The following is a 19887-nucleotide window of genomic DNA, read 5'->3' on the forward strand; positions in this document are numbered from 1 at the left end:
AATTTCTTGACCAAATAAATATTTATAAAACACAATTTACTACTTCAAAAATCTTTTAAAAGCTACATTTGGCTCATAAATATTAAATAATATAATCTACGAGTTCATTTTTTGAATTTGGTGGTCTCGAACCACTATTTTCGACATAGCTGAAATTTGGGCTATTACAGAAATGGTATGTAAAATGTTAATTTAGTATATTTGTTTAACTCGTAGCTAACATTGAACCAAAATCCTTGAGTAAGAAAGGAAAAGGCAAGGTTGTCGACGAGTAGCTCGAAAATTACGGTGTGTGTTTCTAAACTATTTAAATTATTGTATTGAGCATTTGCATTATATGGTGAGTTAAGGTAAGTGACAAGTTGATTTAATGTGATATGTTTGAAATGGTTGAATTGGTTACTTGTGATTGCGATTGTATTGAGTATTATTGAAATTGAAATTAATTTTGTTATGGAAAGAAAAGATGTTTCTATGAGCATATATTCAAATGATTGAATTATTTGGATTGATGAAATTGTATTATAAAATTGGGGAATTGAATTATGAATTAATTGAGAATTATGTTACCCTATTAACTATTCAGCAGGGTTGAGTATAATTGGCATGCCATAGGATAAGAAGAGTTTAGGGTTTTACGATTACGTGTTGGGGAATGCTGGGCACCCCATTTGTCGATTTTACCGACTAGCGCAGGGTGCAATTTGTTTCTACAGATTATTCTGTCAGGCACTGGGTGCTAAATTTGGTGTGTTGGTTGGATCCACGTATCTAAGTCTGAGTCATGTTAATAGGGGAAAATAAATAGAAAGTGGTGAAATTGGAAATGATAATAGAAATAAAGATGGAAATGACTTTTGTATATTTTATAACGAATGTATAAATGGAAATGTGATGATTCATGAAATTTCTTATGTTTGAATTAAAGTAATATATATTTTACTTGAGTTACATTTTAGTTAAGTAATTGAATATCTTGTACCATGTTTTAATACTCTAATTATGGAAGCACCACTGAGTTATACTCAGTGTACGTGGTTTCTGGTGTGGAGGTTAGGTACTTAGTAGATCTAACATCGACCCAGCATCCAGTGACGGTCCTGACTTCAAATGTTGGTGAATGGTCTTTACGTTGGTTTTGGCATGTACCTAGTTTATAATGCAATAGTTTTGGTCATTTTTGTATCTTGATGGTCTTTTGTGGTATGGCAATGTTTTGCTTTTGGCTATAAACATTATTTTGGATTTGGTAAATTTTATGGTTATAAATGTATGAAGTGTTTATAAGATAGATAACTTATAATGTGGACATATTTGGTTGCTTTGTGTTGGTTATTTGGTATTTAGAACTTTAGAAGTATTATTATGAATGGAACAAGTTTGATATGTTAATGATGTTTTAGATGAATGTTTAGTTATATGTATATACTTTATGGTGTCAATAAGGGCATATTGGTTAAGCACATAAATTGTAGGAAATATGTATGTTTAAGACTTTATTATAGGTGTTTGGAAGCATGTTTATAGCTGCTTATTGTATGGTTTGGCACCTAAGAAATTAGAGTTGAAATGCCTTGTTTTGAAAGCAAATTTTAGGTACACACAGCTTATGACATGGGCGTGTCACACGTTCATATTTCACACACGGTCAAGCCACACGACCGTGTATCTTATTATTTTTAGGTGAAAATTTCACATAGTCTGCAACATGGCTGTGTGATCCAAAACGATTTGTCATACAGTCTGGGACATGGTTAGTGACACAGCCGTGTAACCCAACATCGAATGCATACACGGTTTGGCACACAGCTTGCAACACGGCCTTGTGGCCCTATTTCAAATACTCACACGAGTGGACATACGGGCTGGGACACGGCTGTGTGTCCTCACTTCAAATGCTCACATGGTCTGGGCTTTGTCTCACGACCTGGCCACACGGCTGTGTAACCCCTGTTTTCCAAATTTTTAGGTTTTTTTGAAATTTTCTGAATTGTTTTGATTTGATCCCAGATTGTTCTCAAACTATTTTTAGGGTCCCATAGGTTCGATTTAGGGCCTGTAAGTGTATTTTTATTATATATATAAAATGTGTTTTTGATTAATGTATTTAGAATTGTTTAAGTTTTTTCGTTTAAATTTAATTGTTTCTAATTGTACTGTAATACTCTATAACCCTAATCTGGCGACGGGGACAGGTTAAGGGTGTTACAATTTGAATGTGAGTTAACTTGTTTTTGAAGGAAATTTTGAGCACACACAACTTGTGACACGGCCGTGTGATTCTTTAATTTTGGTGTAGGTTTTTCCTACACAATCACAAGTTGTTACATGGTCTGTAACATGGTCGTGTGACCCTATTTCGAATCGCACACGATCTGCAACATGGACATATTACCCTATTTTCGAATTGTATACGCTTTGGCCACACGGCCATGTCTCTGAGCGATTTGGCCTAGGCTCTATCACACAGCTGTGTGACCCCTGTTTATACTTTTTACATAGAATTTCATAGAAGTTTCAATTTAATCTAGAATCGATTCCAGTTTGTTTCAAAAGTTCCGTAAGCTCGATTTAGGTCCCAAATTGATTGAATAGCATGGAAATGATTGTATATGAATTATTGTGGTTATATATGGTTAAATCATGAAAAATGTTAAAGTTTTATAATTGTAATACCTTAAAGCTCGGGTTGGTGACCAGATTGAGTATATGGTGTTACAATTATTAAGTTGCAAAACCTTTTAAACCAAATTCAAAGGACATTTAAATTCATATTCATCACAATAACATTCTCGCCTATTTTAAAAATCAAAGTGTAACTTAAAAATTATCAAATTTAAATAAAATTTTCACTTATTAACATAGAACAAATAGTTACAAAATCTTCAAGTGGTTATGCGAAACCTCCAAGTCACGAGTACAATCTTCTCAAAATATTTTTCACCTTTGGGTTTAACAATTAACGTGGTAAGCTTGAGAGCTTAGTAAGTACTCAAGGATTAACCTAGCTTGCCTTAACCATTAGTAGCTTGAGTCTATTATAAATTTTTATGCAAAATTCACTTAAGCCATATATTAAGGAAACTTCATTCCATATCTCTTATTAGCACATCATTAATTCTCAAGCCACTTGAGATTAGTTCATTTCATTTATTACTAATACACAATTAAGGTGGTTCTCTTATGATCTTATTGCTCGTAAATTGAGCTTTCATTTATAACATTATAATTACACAATTTTTTTTTTGAATCATACACAATTTACATAGTTTGGACACTTAGATCTAGTGGTTTCCATGTTTTAACTTATGATTAAGTTACCAAATTTTAAGCTTTTATTTCGTTTTCTCATTAACCAAGTGTTTTAGCTTTTAACACTTTATCCATGTCACATTTCTTTACTTATTATCCTACCCTTAGTGCTTATCATTTTATTCAACTTATGGTAATTCATGATCATAATCAAATCTTATTTTCAAGATTTTCATTCATTTCGCCTTTAGTAAACCTTAATAAGACAAAATTTGGATATGCGAGATTCCAATCGACCATCCTGAAATATTGCACTAGAAGTGCATCTTTTCGAACACCTTAGAAATGGATCCATAACAATCATAAGTGCTAAACGTGAAGGCATCATTTAACAATATTCTTCTAACACAAGCGTGCTAACTAATCTCTATGGCATGCCAATTGTATTCTTACTAATCATTAAGTTTACTAGGGCATTACACTTTTTAGTCATATTTAGACCATTTTCGAATTGCACATGCTAATCACATTAGCTCATAAAACATGGTTCTCACATTCACATAAAAAGAAGTATACCATATTTTCATGATATACATCGTATATTATTTTCATCTGCACATATAAACACATTGCATTTTTCATGGTTTTCCTTATTCCCACTTTTTAATATATTTCATTACATGAGAATCCAATCTTAGCTCATTTTATCAATAAATCACATTATGTCATAACTATAATTTGCTTGACATTTCTCTAATCTATTATACATTAAGTCAAGTTCATAAATTCTATTATGTTTTGTAACACCCCTAACCCGTATCCGCTGCCAGAACAGGGTTTCGGAGCATTACTACCATTTGCAGATAACTTAAAAAAATTAAAATACTTACCGATTCAATGCATCATATAAAATAAATATATTACCATTCAATCAACAGTTTGACACTTGTATAAGCATCAAACAACAACATTGTTAGTATACTTGCTCATATCTCATATAAATTCAACATTGATATATCTATTTTCTCGACATGTCGCACTTTAGTTTAATAATAGTCTCAACTTACATAATTTCCTTGTATCAACATATCAAAGATAATCATATATGTACATGTCATGAAACATATCATGCTCTTACTGTTTCTTCACAAGCATATATCATTCATTTCATTATATCAATGTTTTATGCTCCATCATTTCCATATATTTTATGTATATTTATTCGGTAATAGCTTATATCAAACTTAACATAAATTATATTCCATGTACTTATACTTATTTCGTTTATCCATTTTCATAATTATTTCATACAACGCTTTTGTACATATATTTCCATATGACCAGTTCTTGTAAACATTTCACACAACCATTTCATATAACCATTCTTCATCTGATACATTTTACCTGAATATCAATTGTTCAACAGATGTTATAGCGTTTCCCATCCACGGTCTTATTTATCTTTGACGTGATGCCATAGTGTCTTTCAACTATGATCTTACTCATTTTCTGTCATGTTGCCATGGTATCTTTCAACCATGGTCTTATTCTTTTCATGTCATGTTGCCATGGTATCTTTCAACCATGGTCTTACACATCTCATATCAGGTTGCCATGGTATCTTTCAACCATAGTCTTACACATCTTATATCAGGTTGCCATGGTATCTTTCAACCATGGTCTTACACATTTCATATCAGGTTGCCATGGTATCTGTCAACCATGGTCTTACACACAGGTTGCCATGGTATCTTTCAACCATGGTCTTACACATTTCATATCAGGTTGCCATGGTATCTTTCAACCATGGTCTTACACACAAGTTGCCATGGTATCTTTCAACCATGGTCTTACACATTTCATATCGAGAGCACACTCCATGAACCTCATCCTTACAAAGGGATTACCGGTCAGGGCTAAATCCTCAGATTATAAACTCATAGAGTATTGTCGGGATTACCGGTCCGAAGCTAAATCCTCTGCAACGACAATTACTTTAATGAGCTTGGATCCAATTACCATCGAGCTAAATTCAGACCCTAATTCGGATTATCCGTCCGGCTAAATCTATTTTACACATATTCTTCGGAGGGCTATATCAAGATAGGATCACCCGTCCGAAGCTAGATCCTTTTCTTGTCAATTCCTTTTCGAGATCCATCAAATTTTCCTTTCATTCAACCGAATTTCTTCCCATTTTATCAAATATATCAATGTTTCATAAATTTTCATACAATGAACATTCAAATCATATTCACATCATTAACATACAATCTCAAGCATTTAAGAATATAATTCAAGTTACGAACTTACCTCATTGCTTGTTTGTGTTTATAATTTCATTAATCGATATCTTTTCTTTTCCACAATCAAGTCTCATATTTGAGTCGTCGGATCTTTATAAATAAATTTGATCGTCATTTTCATTCATTTCATATTCTAATGCATTTAATTAATGCTTTAGGCAAAATTACCATTTTGCCCTAAACTTTAATTAATGACGATTTCATCCTTAGGGTCGGAAAATAAAATTCTTGCAATTTAATCCTTATTTCCAGCTATTATTCTCATATATATTGATAACAATCCATGAATTCTATAAAATATTAGAATTTTTCATAATTTCAACACTTTTCAATTTAATCCCTAAAACATGTTTTCTCCCGATCTTGAACTAAATTAATAATTTCATTCAATTTTATAATTTAAAAAATAAAATAATCCATTTCATGCAATTTGGTCATTTCTGACATGTTTACAAAATTGCCCATAAAGTTTTACTTTTATTCAATTTAGTCCCTGAGCCTAAAATATGCAAATTAGCCATGCTAGATGAATATTCATACATATTTTTCCTCCTCCTCCTCTCCATTCCACATCCTTAATGTAGATAACACACTTGTAAGTAACATTATCCATAATTTTTATTATTTACTTTTATGAATATTCAAGTCGTCTATTTGCATCATAGTCACTAAATTATTTATATCTGGATCTATAGAACTCCAAATTAATATCCGATAATTTTACCTGAATCTAGACTCATATATATTCTTACCATAAAAATTTCAGAATTTTTTGTTTAGCCAATAAGTACAGTTTATTCTTTAAAGTTACCCCTGTTTTGCTGTCTGACAGTTCTGACCCTTCTTCACAAAAAAAATAATTATCTCCTCATATAGGATTCAAATGATGTTCTTGTTGTTTTCTATTAAAAATAGACTCATTCAGGATTTTATACTTATAAATTTAAGCCCCTAATTATTTTTATTCAATTTTTTATGATTTTTCAAAGTCAGAATAGGGGAACCCGAATTCATTCTGACCTTGTCTCACAAAATTCATTATATCTCAAAATTTAAAAATTCATTTCTTAAAATATTTCTTCTATGAGAAACTAGACTCAATAAGATTTAATTTCATATTTTTTTTCATCTTCTAATTCGATTTATACAATTTATGGTGATTTTTCAAAGTTAGTCTACTGCTGCTGTCCAAACTATTTTTGTGCAAGCTATTAATTACCATGTTATAACACCCTTATTTTCTTTTTCTACACCATTTCTCATCACTTTCTCTTATTTCCTCTTCACTAACATATCAAAAACATAGGACCTTATGTAAGAAAACTCTACTATAACATTATTTCCATGCTTTGTCAATAATAACAAACTTAAAAACATATTGAAATCTTGATATACTTACCTTGTTCTATTGATACTAATCTTTAACTTGATTTTCTCTCCTCCAGCTTCTATTTCTTGAATCCAACTTGATATTCTAACTCCCCATGCTCTCCTTAACATTTTTGTCTCTTGGTAGCTATGGAAATTCATTTGATTTTGGGTGAAAATGGTGAATTTTTGGTAAAGGACCAAATTGTAAAGAAAGCAAAACTTTCTTTCTTCCTCTCTTTCTCTCACGTTAGTGCATGGGAAAATATGGATGAGAATTTCTCATCTTTCTTTCTTTATATACTAATAAAATAATAATAAAATATCTTATTAAAATATTAATAAAATAATATTATCTAATTAAATAATTATAAAATATCAAAATATCTCTAGCATCATTATTACTTTCTAGATTTCTCTCTTCCAATTGACCATTTTGCCCTTCATTATCTTTTAAAATTTCATCATTGAGTCATCATTTAATTTGGTAAAATTGCAATTTAGTCCCTCATAGTTCTTCATCTATTCAATTTGGTCCTAATTCATCCATTTTCCTTAGTTTCTAGAGCATTCCACTCTTAAATTATTTACACTATTGGTCCTTCAACTTTTTCATATTTACACTTTAACCCCTCAAATTTTGAATATTTACTCTTGTGCAACAAAACTTTTCTCACTTTTACAATTTAGTCCTTTCTTGAATTAATATATCATAATATACTTCTCAATATTGACATAACTCAAAATTTCCCTTTTTGTCACTTTATTTCCTTATTTTACTATATCAATGATAATATCTTCTTGTAAAAATTTTGAGTATTACATGTTTCTTCCAATTATCATAACTCATTAATCTATTATTTTCTTATATACATACTCTTAATCCTATTTGAAATAAATGTAGTCAATTTATATTTTTATTTAATCATTTTAGCATTTTTCACCACAATTTTATTAAGATGAAGTTAGGAGAATGCATGGTACTTACCTCTTTAACAACAAAAATTCCAAAAAAAACTTCTTCTCACATTTTCAACACTTGAATCCGCACCAACAATAGCTTGAAATCTTTTCTTCCACTAATCTCTTTCTCTCAACACAAAAACATACATATAAAAGTCATTACTATAAGCTCTAATAATTGTTCTTCATAAAAAATCTCTAATATCAAATATGGAGATAGTAGAAACTCATTTTCTTATCATGGTTGGAGCTTTATATCTCTAGTTATAACTTTCTCTCACTAACCCACTTGAAACTATAGCCTTAAATGAAGAAGAAGATGGTGGAAATTAATTAAAAGGTTGTTTTTTGGTGAGACTTAATGGAACAAAACTTAGTTTTTTTTTTTGGGTATTGCTTGGAAGAGAAAGGAAGAAGAAAACCATGAGAGGAGAGGCTCTCCTCCCCTCTCAAGTTGCTGCTAGAAAAAATGGGGAGAAAAAAAATGAGAAAACATATTAGCTTCCTTTTATTTACCACAAAAGTTGAGCTTTTTTTATTAAAATAACCCAAAATTTTAATTAATTATCAAAATGACCTATTTTTTTAATTAAACACGAAAATGACTAGAAATTTACAGTAAAAGTTAGTGGAGCCAAATGATTTGGCGCCACCAACATGCCACATCAGCTTCCATGAAAAGAAAATAATTTTTTGGTGGAGCCATGTAAAATGACGCCACTTGTACAAATACTAGGGAAATATTATAATTTTTGAAAATATTGGGGACTTTAAAAAAATTTACCATTTTCTGGTGGAGCCAATTAATTTAGCGCCACCAGCACAGCCACCCTGTTATTTTTTTACTTTGTTTTTTTCTTTTTACTTTTCTTTACTTTTGTCATTTTTTTTTTACTTTTTTTAAGTTTTGTCTTTATCTTTATTTATTTATTTTATTTTATTTTTATTATTAATTTTAAAAACTTGAAATGTACATTTGAAATATTTTATAATATATATTTTAAATTTTAAATATATATTTTTGAAATTATTTTTAAATTTTAAATATTATTTTAAATATTAAATATATTTTAATAATATAAAACATTTAAATATTTTAAAGATATGATTTCAAATTTATTATTAGTTTTATAATATTTCAAATGTATATTTTAATTTGTTTTATAATTTTTTAATTATGATTTTTAAATTGTTTTAAAGATATTGAAACCTTTTTAAAAAAGGTTTGAATATTTTAAAATTAATTTTAAAATTAATAATTTATAAAAATTATATTTAAAATTTAAAAATATTTAAAATATTATAAAACAAATAATAAATTTGAAAGGTCATATCTTTAAAATAATATATTTTAAATAATTTAAAATTATAATTTAAAATATTATAAAATAAATTGAAAAATTATAAAACAAATTAAAATATACATTTAAAATATTATAAAACTAATAATAAATTTAAAAGGTCATATCTTTAAAATATTTAAATATTTTATATTATTAAAAATATATTTAATATTTAAAAATAGTATTTAAAATTTTAAAAATAATTTAAAAATAATATTTAAAATTTATAAAATAATTTCAAAAATATATATTTAAAATTTTAAAAATATATATTATAAAATATTTCAAATATACATTTTAAATTTTTAAAATTAATAATAAATAAATAAATAAATAAAGATAAAGACAAAACTTAAAAAAAGTAAAAAAAAAAAAAAAACCAAAGTGAGGCGTGTAATAGGGTTACTGTAGGCTAGTGGCACCAAATTAATTGGCTCCAATAGAAAATGGTAAATTTTTTTAAAGTCCCCTATATTTTCAGAATTTGTACTATTTTTCTGATATTTATACAGTTGTCGCTATTCTATATAACTCCACCAAAAATTTTTTTTTTTTTTCATGGAAGCTGACGTGATATGTTGGTGGCCCCAAATCATTTGGTTCTACCAACTTTTACGATAGAACTCAAAAGTTGAGTCAAAGTCATTACATCAAAGTTACTCAAATGTGTGGTACACATTTCATCCCGATGTTAAAATCCAATTCAACGGCTCCAAATTATCCTCAATGATTTAATATCTCAAAATATAATATTTCCAATGTAGATTTCACGTAAAATGACTATAATGCCCTTTAAGTGGTTAAATTGCACTTCAGTCCTTTTTTCTGTCTTATCACCTTTCTTTATTCCATTCAAAGCACTTAATACATAAAAATATTTATAATTTGCACTTATTGTCCATAATCATCAATTATACATTCATAAATTTGCATTTAGGACCTTTTTCAATAAAATGAAAAATTTATGATTTAGTTCCTAAATATTCATTTGTATTCAATTTAGTCCACAAAATCCTTTTTCTACACACTTATCTATCCAGTTGTATGAAACCTTACTAATGCATTTTAGCTCATTTCTTCATTGTTGGGAAAATTTTCATTTTAAGCCCTCGTACTCTTCAAATTTTATAATTGAGTCCCAAAAGTGACTTCCATCATATTAACACATTCTAAGTCATATTCATGTCCAACAATCATTATTAGCTCTTATTTCCTCAACTTGATCAAATTGCATTGTAATGCTTTAATTTTTTTCAAAATTCACAATTTGACCCTTTATACCAAAATCACATATTCACAATCATTCTCTCGACTTTCCTAACCTAAAAATCAAAGAAATTCTATAAGACTTCTTTTATAAAACATGCTTTCTAGTTCTATTTAAAAATTTTCATTGTATCGAATCTTAGAACAATATCATTTACTATACCGAAAATTTAGGGTGTTTCAACAATCCTTTTCTCTTGACATATAGTGAATGCACTCTTATAATGATTTGATAACGCACTGTTCTCAACACTCAAAGGTGTTGAGTTAACCTTTAAAAATGTATTTTGAAAAATAAATTTTGAGCAAATAAATTTTAACAAATAATAAAATTTTCAACAATATCAAAGTAAAAAAAAAAATAAAAATTGAGACGTCACAACAATCCTTTTCTCCTAACATATAGTGGATGCACTCTTATAATAATTTGATAATGCACTGAATTCAACACTCAAAATGTCGAATTAACCTTAAAAATATATTTTGAAAAAAATTAAGTAAATAAAATTTAACAAATAATAAAAAATTCAAGAATATCAAAGTAAAAACCAAATTGATATTCATGATTGAAAAGATCAGACATAAAAATTGAAATTTATATAGGCTAGATTTATGTTGAGAAAAATTCATCGATGATCCATTTTCATCCATCACCTTTTCAAGCTACATTAATCATTCATAAAATTTATTAATAATTCATTATAATCTATTATCTTTGATCTTTTATCAACATTTCATTTTCATCCATCACCTTTATTAATATTTCATTTTCTTGTTATATGAAAATTTTAAAATATATTAGTAATTCGAAAAGGTTGAAATTTGAAAAACAAATTTAAGGGCATTAAGCTTAATAATTTTTAAACTAATATTTTCAAAAAAAAGTCACGTAGTGCATACTCTCTCTGTTTATAACGTATTTCTGGAATAAAATTCTTCTTCATGTATAAAAATAAGATATTTGGGAGAAAAGATAGAAACAAATGACCTTTTAAGAAATTATTTGAAGAAAATACTTATTTGAAAAAATAGTTCTCAATTAAATTTTGAAAAATAAGTTTAATTCAACAATATTAACTTATTAAGTATATCAAATATAAAGTATATGCATATTGCATTTAAAAAAATAAATTACACTAATATTCACTCTAAAATAGGGTCTATCCTATTATGGTCACTCCAAAAAAATTTTCTCGGTTTAATCACACTAAATAAGATAATTGTGCCAATTAGACACTATTGTTAAAATTTTTGTTTTGTTTAAACAGATTCCTAATGTGGCACATTGAATAAGTGACACATGAGTTTTTTTTTTTTGTTGACTTATGACTAAAATTTAGAGACCTTCTTATAATTAGTCCAAAATTTTTTTCCCTTAAACTTTAGTAAAAAATTAACAAAAAGAATGCCATATGTGAGCCACTTAATGGGCTAATATGTCATGTCAGTAGATTGTTAAAAAATAAAAATTTTAAAAGTAATGCTAATTTGCACAATTATCTTATTTAGAATAACTAAATTAAAAAAATTGGGGTAATTAAAATAAGAGATACCACCTTATTTTAGAGTAATCATGGGTGTAATTTAAAAAAAAAAAACAGAATAAAATTATAAAAGATGATATATGAATTGTGTGAGATGAGCATTGGATAATTGGTTAAATAAAAAATTTTAATTACAAGATGAATGATTATATATTTTAAAAGGGATGGATGAATAAAATTGAATTTAAGTTGTAAAATTGAATTTAGTAAAGATTGTGGATGATAAACACAAATTTGAAAAGTGGTACACTCATATTTATATTTATTAATTAGTCTTAAAAAGTTTATGTGGATTAAAAACATTTAAAAGAATAAATAAATATGGATGGCGAATATACTCGATTTGTACAGGCCATTAGCAAGAATTTGATTTCAGAACAGCTTACAAACAAACTGAAACTGCGTAGTTTTTCTTTTGTTGAAAGATAGCAGAATTAAGAAAGCTATTCTAACATGCATTCATTCTTCAGGTAATAGGTCAAAATTAACTAGGAAGAGCAGCAACCAGTCTTCTGGTTAACAGGTTGTCCTCGTATCTGCACCATTGGCGGCCTCGCATTGTTTAACGCCGGCTGACTTGCCATCCTAATGTAAAAGGAGAAACAAAAGAAAATGAATCAACAAGGATAGTATTCGGAATTCTGAAGGAATATATGGTTTCCGCAGATGAAAATAATGAATCATGAATTTACAGGCAAAAGAAGGTACCTGTTCTTAATATCACCAGCCATGGCCATAAAAGCTTGCTCAACATTAGTGGCATTTTTTGCACTAGTCTCCATAAATGGAATGCCAAGGTCATCTGCAAAGGCCTATGAACAGAAAATATGGATGCGATTCTTTTACTTTTCAATGGTTGATGAAAATAAGCAACACAGAGAGTTAAACCACTATTACCTTGGCTGTTTCATAAGAAACCACTTTTTTAGCAGTAAGATCACACTTGTTTCCCACCAGAAGCTTGTTCACGTTCCCACTTGCATAGCGATCGATTTCATTCAACCATTGCTTCACATTGTTGAAGCTCGCTTGGTCGGTAACATCATAAACTATCTGCCAGATGTCGAACAAACGTTATGAACTTGTCTATAAAATGTGAAATAATATGTACCAAAAAGAGGTCAACAATGAAGAAATAAGGAATGTATGCATGTCGAGAGAACTTACTATAATGCCATGTGCCCCTCGGTAGTAGCTGCTAGTGATTGTTCGAAACCGTTCTTGCCCTGCAGTATCCCACTGCATGTTTCAGTAGCTCGATTAGCAAAGGAAACAAAATAAGATATTACGGTAAGAAACAAAATGAATACACACCAAGGCCAAGCCAAAATCTACCAATGATATTTAAAGAATATATAAGAATAAAGCGTTGTCAAGGCATGCTCCTAGGCTTGCTTGCACCTTGCTCCTTAGCACAAGACAAGCTGACCCTTTCGAGAAAGACCCATTTGATCAGGCGTACGCCTAATGCACCTTAGCACCTTTTTTTGCAAGGTAATAGGCATAAAAAGCCTACTTGATTGAAAGGGATAATATCAAACTCTATACTTGTCAATATTTGAGTATTCAACTAGAAATGGACCACCACAAAGAAATCAATACATAATAAAAAGAATTGCATTTTTTTAGATAAATTAGTCCGCACTTTAGAGTTTATTATATGTCTTACATATATGCATACATACAAAGACACTCATATCAGCATTTTTTGCTCCTTGCACAAGCGATAATACAAGGGTTTAGCGCCTAGAGTGCGCCTTGCATCCTTGACAACACTGATATCACAGGTGAGTTAAAAAAAGACAAAGAAAACAACAAATCAAACAAGAACAACCAACAAGGAAAGATATGGTTTGCATCCCTCGTACAAAAAATAAAGCAAATAAACAAGGAAAGATTCTCACAATTTGAAGTTTTAGAGTTTTCCCATCTTGCTCCACCGTGCGTATTTTCTATACAATAGAAAACAAACAAATAAGTTAAAATTTTCAAATAAGGAGGAGGATTACATTCAGGTACAGGTCAGAAATGCTCACAAAGTCCACGCCAATTGTGCTTATATAACTCTCCAGATATGAATCATCCTGTAATGAAGCGATAAATTAGGTAGTCAGATTGCAGGTATGCTTTCAGAATCGATTGAGCTCACCACTAGAAAGCTTGTAAAAGATGCAGCGGAGAAAAGTAGATTTTATGCTTGACTACAGACTGCTATTGCAAATCTAGCAATAAAGTATAAGCGACGTAAATTAGATGTAAAACAGTACAATTAATTGTTACAGTGGAAGCTTACAGCAAACCTCAGAAGAAGACATGATTTGCCAACTCCAGAGTCTCCAATCAGCAAAAGCTTGAATAAATAGTCACTGCACAAAATAGTTTAAAACCTATTAGCATTTTAACCAAACAACAAATCGAGATGATATCCATAACAAACCTAAAATATCTTTATTTTTCGACAAAATCGAAAACTCTGAATGTGGATACACTAGATTGCTCCTACATTCAGACATTACCTTAGGCGCAAAATAGTCCTTACCCCATTTCTATATTCAATGACAAAACCACAGAAACATAATAGGATAGTAATACGACGAGGAACAAAAACATTGTACTGAAGACAAACACATGAATACTTAAACTCAAGAGATCGTTTCTCCAAATTCTTGATCAGAGTTCAACCATAAACACACACAATTCAGCTTTGTTTTCTAATTAAAAATGATTAAATTCTAATGAAGCAATTGCGTTAGATCAGAAAGCTATAGAATTGACTATATGTTAAAAACACCCAATTCCTTGTATCATAACTGTAATAGAAGGCGTTAGGATAGATCTCTATACAAAAAGAAGCCATCATGGCAAAGAAGAAAAACATCTGGGATCTTAAGCAAACAAAGAGAGAGAATCAAGTGTGAACAAACTAAAACGAAAATAATATAAATCAAATCACTGATCATGAAGCATACTATTCAGCATTCATGACTGTTGGTTTTGCCCGAAAACGAGCCTGCCCCTTGGTGTAAGGATGGGAACGGTTACTGATGAAAAAGGAAAAAAAAAAAAAAGAGCTTGTTTTGTTTTTGTTATTATTTAGTGAAAAAAGGTGAGACAGAAAGTGAATAATATCTTTTATTTTGGTTTGGTTTGGAACTAAAGACAATACAATTACAGAGGGAAAAAAATAATGTTTAACGACATGTCCGAAAAGATTGCATTTTAGAGTGGCATCCTAAAAATTCCCAAGTCAAACCCAGAAAAATCAGCAAATCTTTACTAAGAAAATCATATCTTTTTTTTTTATTTTTTATTTGGAAATTATATAGCTTAACATATAATTATTTATTAATACAAATATGTTGTTTGGAAATTACACAGCTTAACACGTCATTTTTTTTTTTTACATTTGAATTGTACTTAATACGTATAAAATTTCTATAAATTATTTATGAACAGATAAAGAATATTAAACAGATCAATCCGACCCAACCCTAAAATTAACGTGAATTGTTAAAGTATCTAAGAGTAGCAAGCCAACAACGGATGGAGCCGACTTGTCCAAAATCAAATCACAATGCCATGTTTGATGATTTTGAACAAATAGAATTGGTGAGGAGTAGTTGAAGATAAAGTTTAGTAGTTGTCGCAGTTCTAAAGCCCTTCCTTATTGACTTTGGGGAACCAACATTTGTAGTTTTACAAGAAATATCAACCAACGCAATCGCTTCTATCAATCGGTTGCATGGGGATTTAAGTGTAAGAAAATGTATCGTAACAGCACATTAAAAAAGTGCACTTAATTCAATTTATAAGCTGAAAAATTTATCAATCAAACCCTTGATTAATGTTAGATCAAATTTAATAGAGATTTTTTATTAGTGTAAATAACAAAATAATTAAATGAGAACTTGTAACATGCCATGAGTCTTTGATGCTAACGTGGTAAAATATTAGTTAACAAATAACTTTTAACAGATAAAAATCTTAGAAAAATATTTTTAACAGATAACAAATTTTAAAAAAATATTTGTCTAGGTCTATTGTTTTTAAAATAATTATAAAAATTGTTAAGAATTATATAAAATTATAAAAAATACAATTTTAAAAAAATTACCTTAATAAAATTAAAATAGATGTTTAGAATGAACTTGGACAAATACATGTTTAGGATCGTTCACCCAACATTTGATCTATTAGTTAAGTGTGTTTACCATATTCCTAAGGTTGTGGGATCGATCTACAGGCTGTGTGCGTGCTTGAGTTTAAATTTTTATTATATAAAAGAATATTTAAAAATTATTAACAATTGTTATTTGAGTTTTAATTCGATTGTCATGAGTATTGTTGTCAATGTAGGAGGACGTAGGTTGAAGTGTACTGAAATACATTATGGATAGTTATAGAGATTATGCCAAAAAAAAAATGATAAAAAAACATTTTAAAAAATTAAAATTATTTTAATCATGTTTTAAAAAAAATTATATGTATTTATAATTTTTAAAACCCTAGCGATCACCCCTTCCTACCCTTACCAACATCTTAATAACCTTGATAGGATTTTTTGGAGGATGACCGAACTTGATCCCCTTGGTGGAATTTGTACCAATTCTCTTTAAATCCAACGTCATGTCATCCTGCATTTCCATTTTGGCTCCATCTTGACTTTCATCTTTTGAAATTAGATCAACAAATTCTCGATTACCAAACTTATCAACGTTAATGGATAATTTGATAAATTAATTTTTTGATTGATTTTTTTTCTCAAGGTTTAATTGAACAAACCCATTTACGACAAAAATAGCGGAAAGAGCCGAAAGGTAGGTCCCTTACCTCTTGACTAGTACTAAGCCATTCGCAGATCTGAAGTTAGGTCATCTAATAATAATCAACCTTGAACTACATCACACATATATATATATATATATATATATATATAATGCAAAATACTAATCCTCTTATATCAATTATATCTCTCATCCATGGCTAAGCTGATTCTGCTTTGTCTTCTTGCGATTTTCTGCTTTGCATTAACAAGTCATGCAGCAACATATGTTGTTGGAGACACTTCTGGTTGGGACATAAGCACAGATATTGATTCATGGGCTACTAACAAGACATTCAATGTTGGTGATGTTCTACGTAAGTGTTTTTCTTGCCATCTCTGTGTCCAGACAAGATTTAACTTTTATTTTTTATCAGAGTTTAGTGACAAATTTTGGTTTTGTTTTTGGGCTCTTTCTAGTGTTCCAATACTCATCATCTCACAGTGTAAGCGAAGTTAATAAAGAAAGTTTCGAAACTTGCAATACAACAAATAGTTTGACAACTTTTTCTAATGGGAACACAACTGTAACACTTTCAAATGCTGGAAAGAGGTATTTTGTTTGTGGCAACAAGTTGCATTGTCTTGGAGGGATGAAGCTTCAAGTAAATGTACTAGAAGATGATAAAAAATCCGTAACCGTTGGTGCTCCCGAAGCTCAACCGCAACCTCAAGCTACGATTCCGAAGCCTTCTTCGAAGACCAACAATCCTTCTTCAACTGCTACTCCCAGTTCGGATGGGTTTATCAATGGTGGAATTGGATCTCTCATAATAGCATTCCTTTTTATGGTCTCTACAATGTTTGGTCTATTCCAGATTTGATAAAAATGTTCATAGATGTGCACTGTTACTCCATATTGAGATCAAAGTTGCTTTACATTGTTGAACAACAACAAACAGTTTATTAAATCTAAGGCAAATCTGTTTACTCTAACATCTCTACTTGTGGCACTGCTCTACGGACAAGTAAATTCAACCTAGAACAAATTAAAACACAATTCACAAATTCACTTACTAGATCCAATTAGAGGGAAGTCTAATTGCTTATTTAACTTATATTTCAATTATAAAATGCATCACTTTATTTTGAGAAAGGATTGTATGAAACAGTGACGCCACGTCATCTGTATCTCTTTCCAATAGTTTTATGCCACATCAGTATTCTATCCTGAATTTTAGGATTTTATCCTGAAAAAAATTAAATCCAAATTAAAATACTGAAATTGGGATAAAATCTCGAAATTCGGATAAGAATCTTGATGTGGCATAAAACTATTGAAAGGGATACGATGACGTATGCCACCGTTTCATACAATCATTCTCCTTTATTTTAGTATTGGATAAATATAATTACTTATGTATGCAGTATATAAACATAAAATGACTCTATATTAATAGTTGTGTTAATAATTTATGAGAATTGAATCCAAACAAAATTTCATGTATCAAATTGCACAAAATCAAAGTTCATATATAAAATTGCATATTAAACCAAAATTAATGTATAATTTTGAAATATATTCTTTCATTTTATTCTACAATCTTCAAACAACATGAAACACCTGTTATTATATTTTAAGTTTTGGCGCTTCTAGGTGAAAAAGCAACTAGAATTGCAATTCGGGCCGAACCAATTTACCCCCTCTTTTTATTTTTCGGGCATAACAGGTTAGATCATCAATGCAAATATAGCCCTTATCTTCTTGCCACCATTGCGCCTAGTAACCAAATTCTCGTTACATTCTTGATAATTAAGAGGAAGCCCATTGAAATAATTTTATTTATTAACAAATAACCTTATAACGAAGTGTCTATAATTTATTTTATTAATAGCATGGAAAACTCGAGAGATCCAATTCTAACCAACACATTCAAGTAAGGTTCATTTCGACTAGATTATATTTCCACACAACTACTAATCTTATATTTCGACATACACAACTATGCTATGCGTCACAACTATTAGAATAATTAAATAATTATGAATTTAACAATTCTAATTGATAATGCAAATTTTCTAATCAATCAAATATGAATTCTTTTATTCAACAAACCCGAATATTTGTAATTAAAACAAAAGATATGTAAATAACAAATAATAAAGAAAGGAAAAACAAATTAGATATTACAAACTTGAAGAATCGCAACTTCGAAATCCCTTTTACTACAAAAAGAGTTTAACAACTCGCGGAGAAAAGAAAACACAATAATAAAATAATATTGAATGCGACTAAATCTAATTTTGATCCTAAAATTATGTATTTATAGGGCAAAATTCACATAAAGAAGAAAGATAAAAGTGCCCTTAATGAATTAAAGCAATTCTTTTTAGTATTCAACAAATTTTTGCCTCAAACTTCTAAACCATTTTTAGGCATCTTCCTGACATTTTTAGGCTTCAAGTGTTGAAATAAGTCTGAATAGATTTTTCAATTCCTAAATTGGAGTTTTGTAGCTCATAATATGATCAAAATACCAAAGCAAGGTGAAGTTGAGATCTTAAAATGGAATTAACCCATAAACTTGCCAAAATCAATATCAAAGACTTACCCATGCAAAATCAAATATAAGTCAAAATGCAATAATTAAACATTTAAAATGACACGTTTATGTTTTTGGTCTGTCGTTTGACACGAGTTTTGCTATCTGTCGTTTTGACATGTTTTTTCGATAGAAAAATTTGATTTGTATTTTATTCACTCTCTTTTTCATCGAAGTTTTACAGTGATTTGGTGTTTTCTTTCGAGCGATTTTGGCATGGAGGATGATTTAGCCAATTTGAGACTTTGTGACGAGGAAGAGAAGGCATTCCAAGAGGAAGCGACGGTAGGAGATCAGGATTTTCGGTTGTGTTTAGTGGATCGCTGTCTCACGGATAGTGTTGTCCATTTTCCTTCCCTACGCAATACGATGGCTGATGTATGGAATCCGGTTGGAGGAATATGTATATCTGATCTAGGTGATAAGAGGCACCTTTTCCAGTTTTTCCATGAGATTGATACGCAAAGAGTGTTGTTGGGT

The 19887-nt window shown here is 29.6% G+C and overlaps 2 protein-coding genes across 2 annotated transcripts; one reads left to right on the top strand and one right to left on the bottom strand.

Moving 5' to 3' along the window:
• Positions 1–12384: 12384 nt before the first annotated feature.
• LOC108482511 (GTP-binding protein YPTM2-like) lies at positions 12385–15268 on the bottom strand. The gene is made up of 8 exons (XM_017785645.2): positions 15012–15268; positions 14336–14408; positions 14079–14126; positions 13947–13994; positions 13210–13281; positions 12940–13095; positions 12751–12854; positions 12385–12627 (listed from the first exon to the last, which is right to left on the bottom strand). Exons 1-8 carry the CDS (start codon positions 15023–15025, stop codon positions 12531–12533), a joined length of 612 nt encoding a protein of 203 aa, XP_017641134.1. The 5' UTR covers positions 15026–15268; the 3' UTR covers positions 12385–12530.
• Positions 15269–17000: 1732 nt separating this feature from the next.
• LOC108481553 (stellacyanin-like) lies at positions 17001–17800 on the top strand. The gene is made up of 2 exons (XM_017784670.2): positions 17001–17181; positions 17285–17800. The coding sequence occupies exons 1-2, from the start codon at positions 17022–17024 to the stop codon at positions 17686–17688; spliced, it is 564 nt and encodes a 187-aa protein (XP_017640159.1). The 5' UTR covers positions 17001–17021; the 3' UTR covers positions 17689–17800.
• The last annotated feature ends 2087 nt before the right edge of the window (positions 17801–19887 follow it).

This window comes from Gossypium arboreum, chromosome 1, assembly GCF_025698485.1.
Source record: "Gossypium arboreum isolate Shixiya-1 chromosome 1, ASM2569848v2, whole genome shotgun sequence".
NCBI classification, from domain to species: domain Eukaryota; kingdom Viridiplantae; phylum Streptophyta; class Magnoliopsida; order Malvales; family Malvaceae; genus Gossypium; species Gossypium arboreum.

Excerpts from the sequence above, each read along its gene's own strand:
- LOC108482511 (XM_017785645.2), bottom strand. Across the intron at positions 13,282-13,946 it reads AAACTCTAAAACTTCAAATT|TGGGATACTGCAGGGCAAGA; the intron begins GTGAGAATCTTT and ends TGAAACATGCAG. Across the intron at positions 12,628-12,750 it reads GCTGGTGATATTAAGAACAG|GATGGCAAGTCAGCCGGCGT; the intron begins GTACCTTCTTTT and ends CTTTTACATTAG.
- LOC108481553 (XM_017784670.2), top strand. The coding sequence starts at position 17,022 with ATGGCTAAGCTGATTCTGCTTTGTCTTCTTGCGATTTTCTGCTTTGCA. Across the intron at positions 17,182-17,284 it reads CAATGTTGGTGATGTTCTAC|TGTTCCAATACTCATCATCT; the intron begins GTAAGTGTTTTT and ends GGCTCTTTCTAG.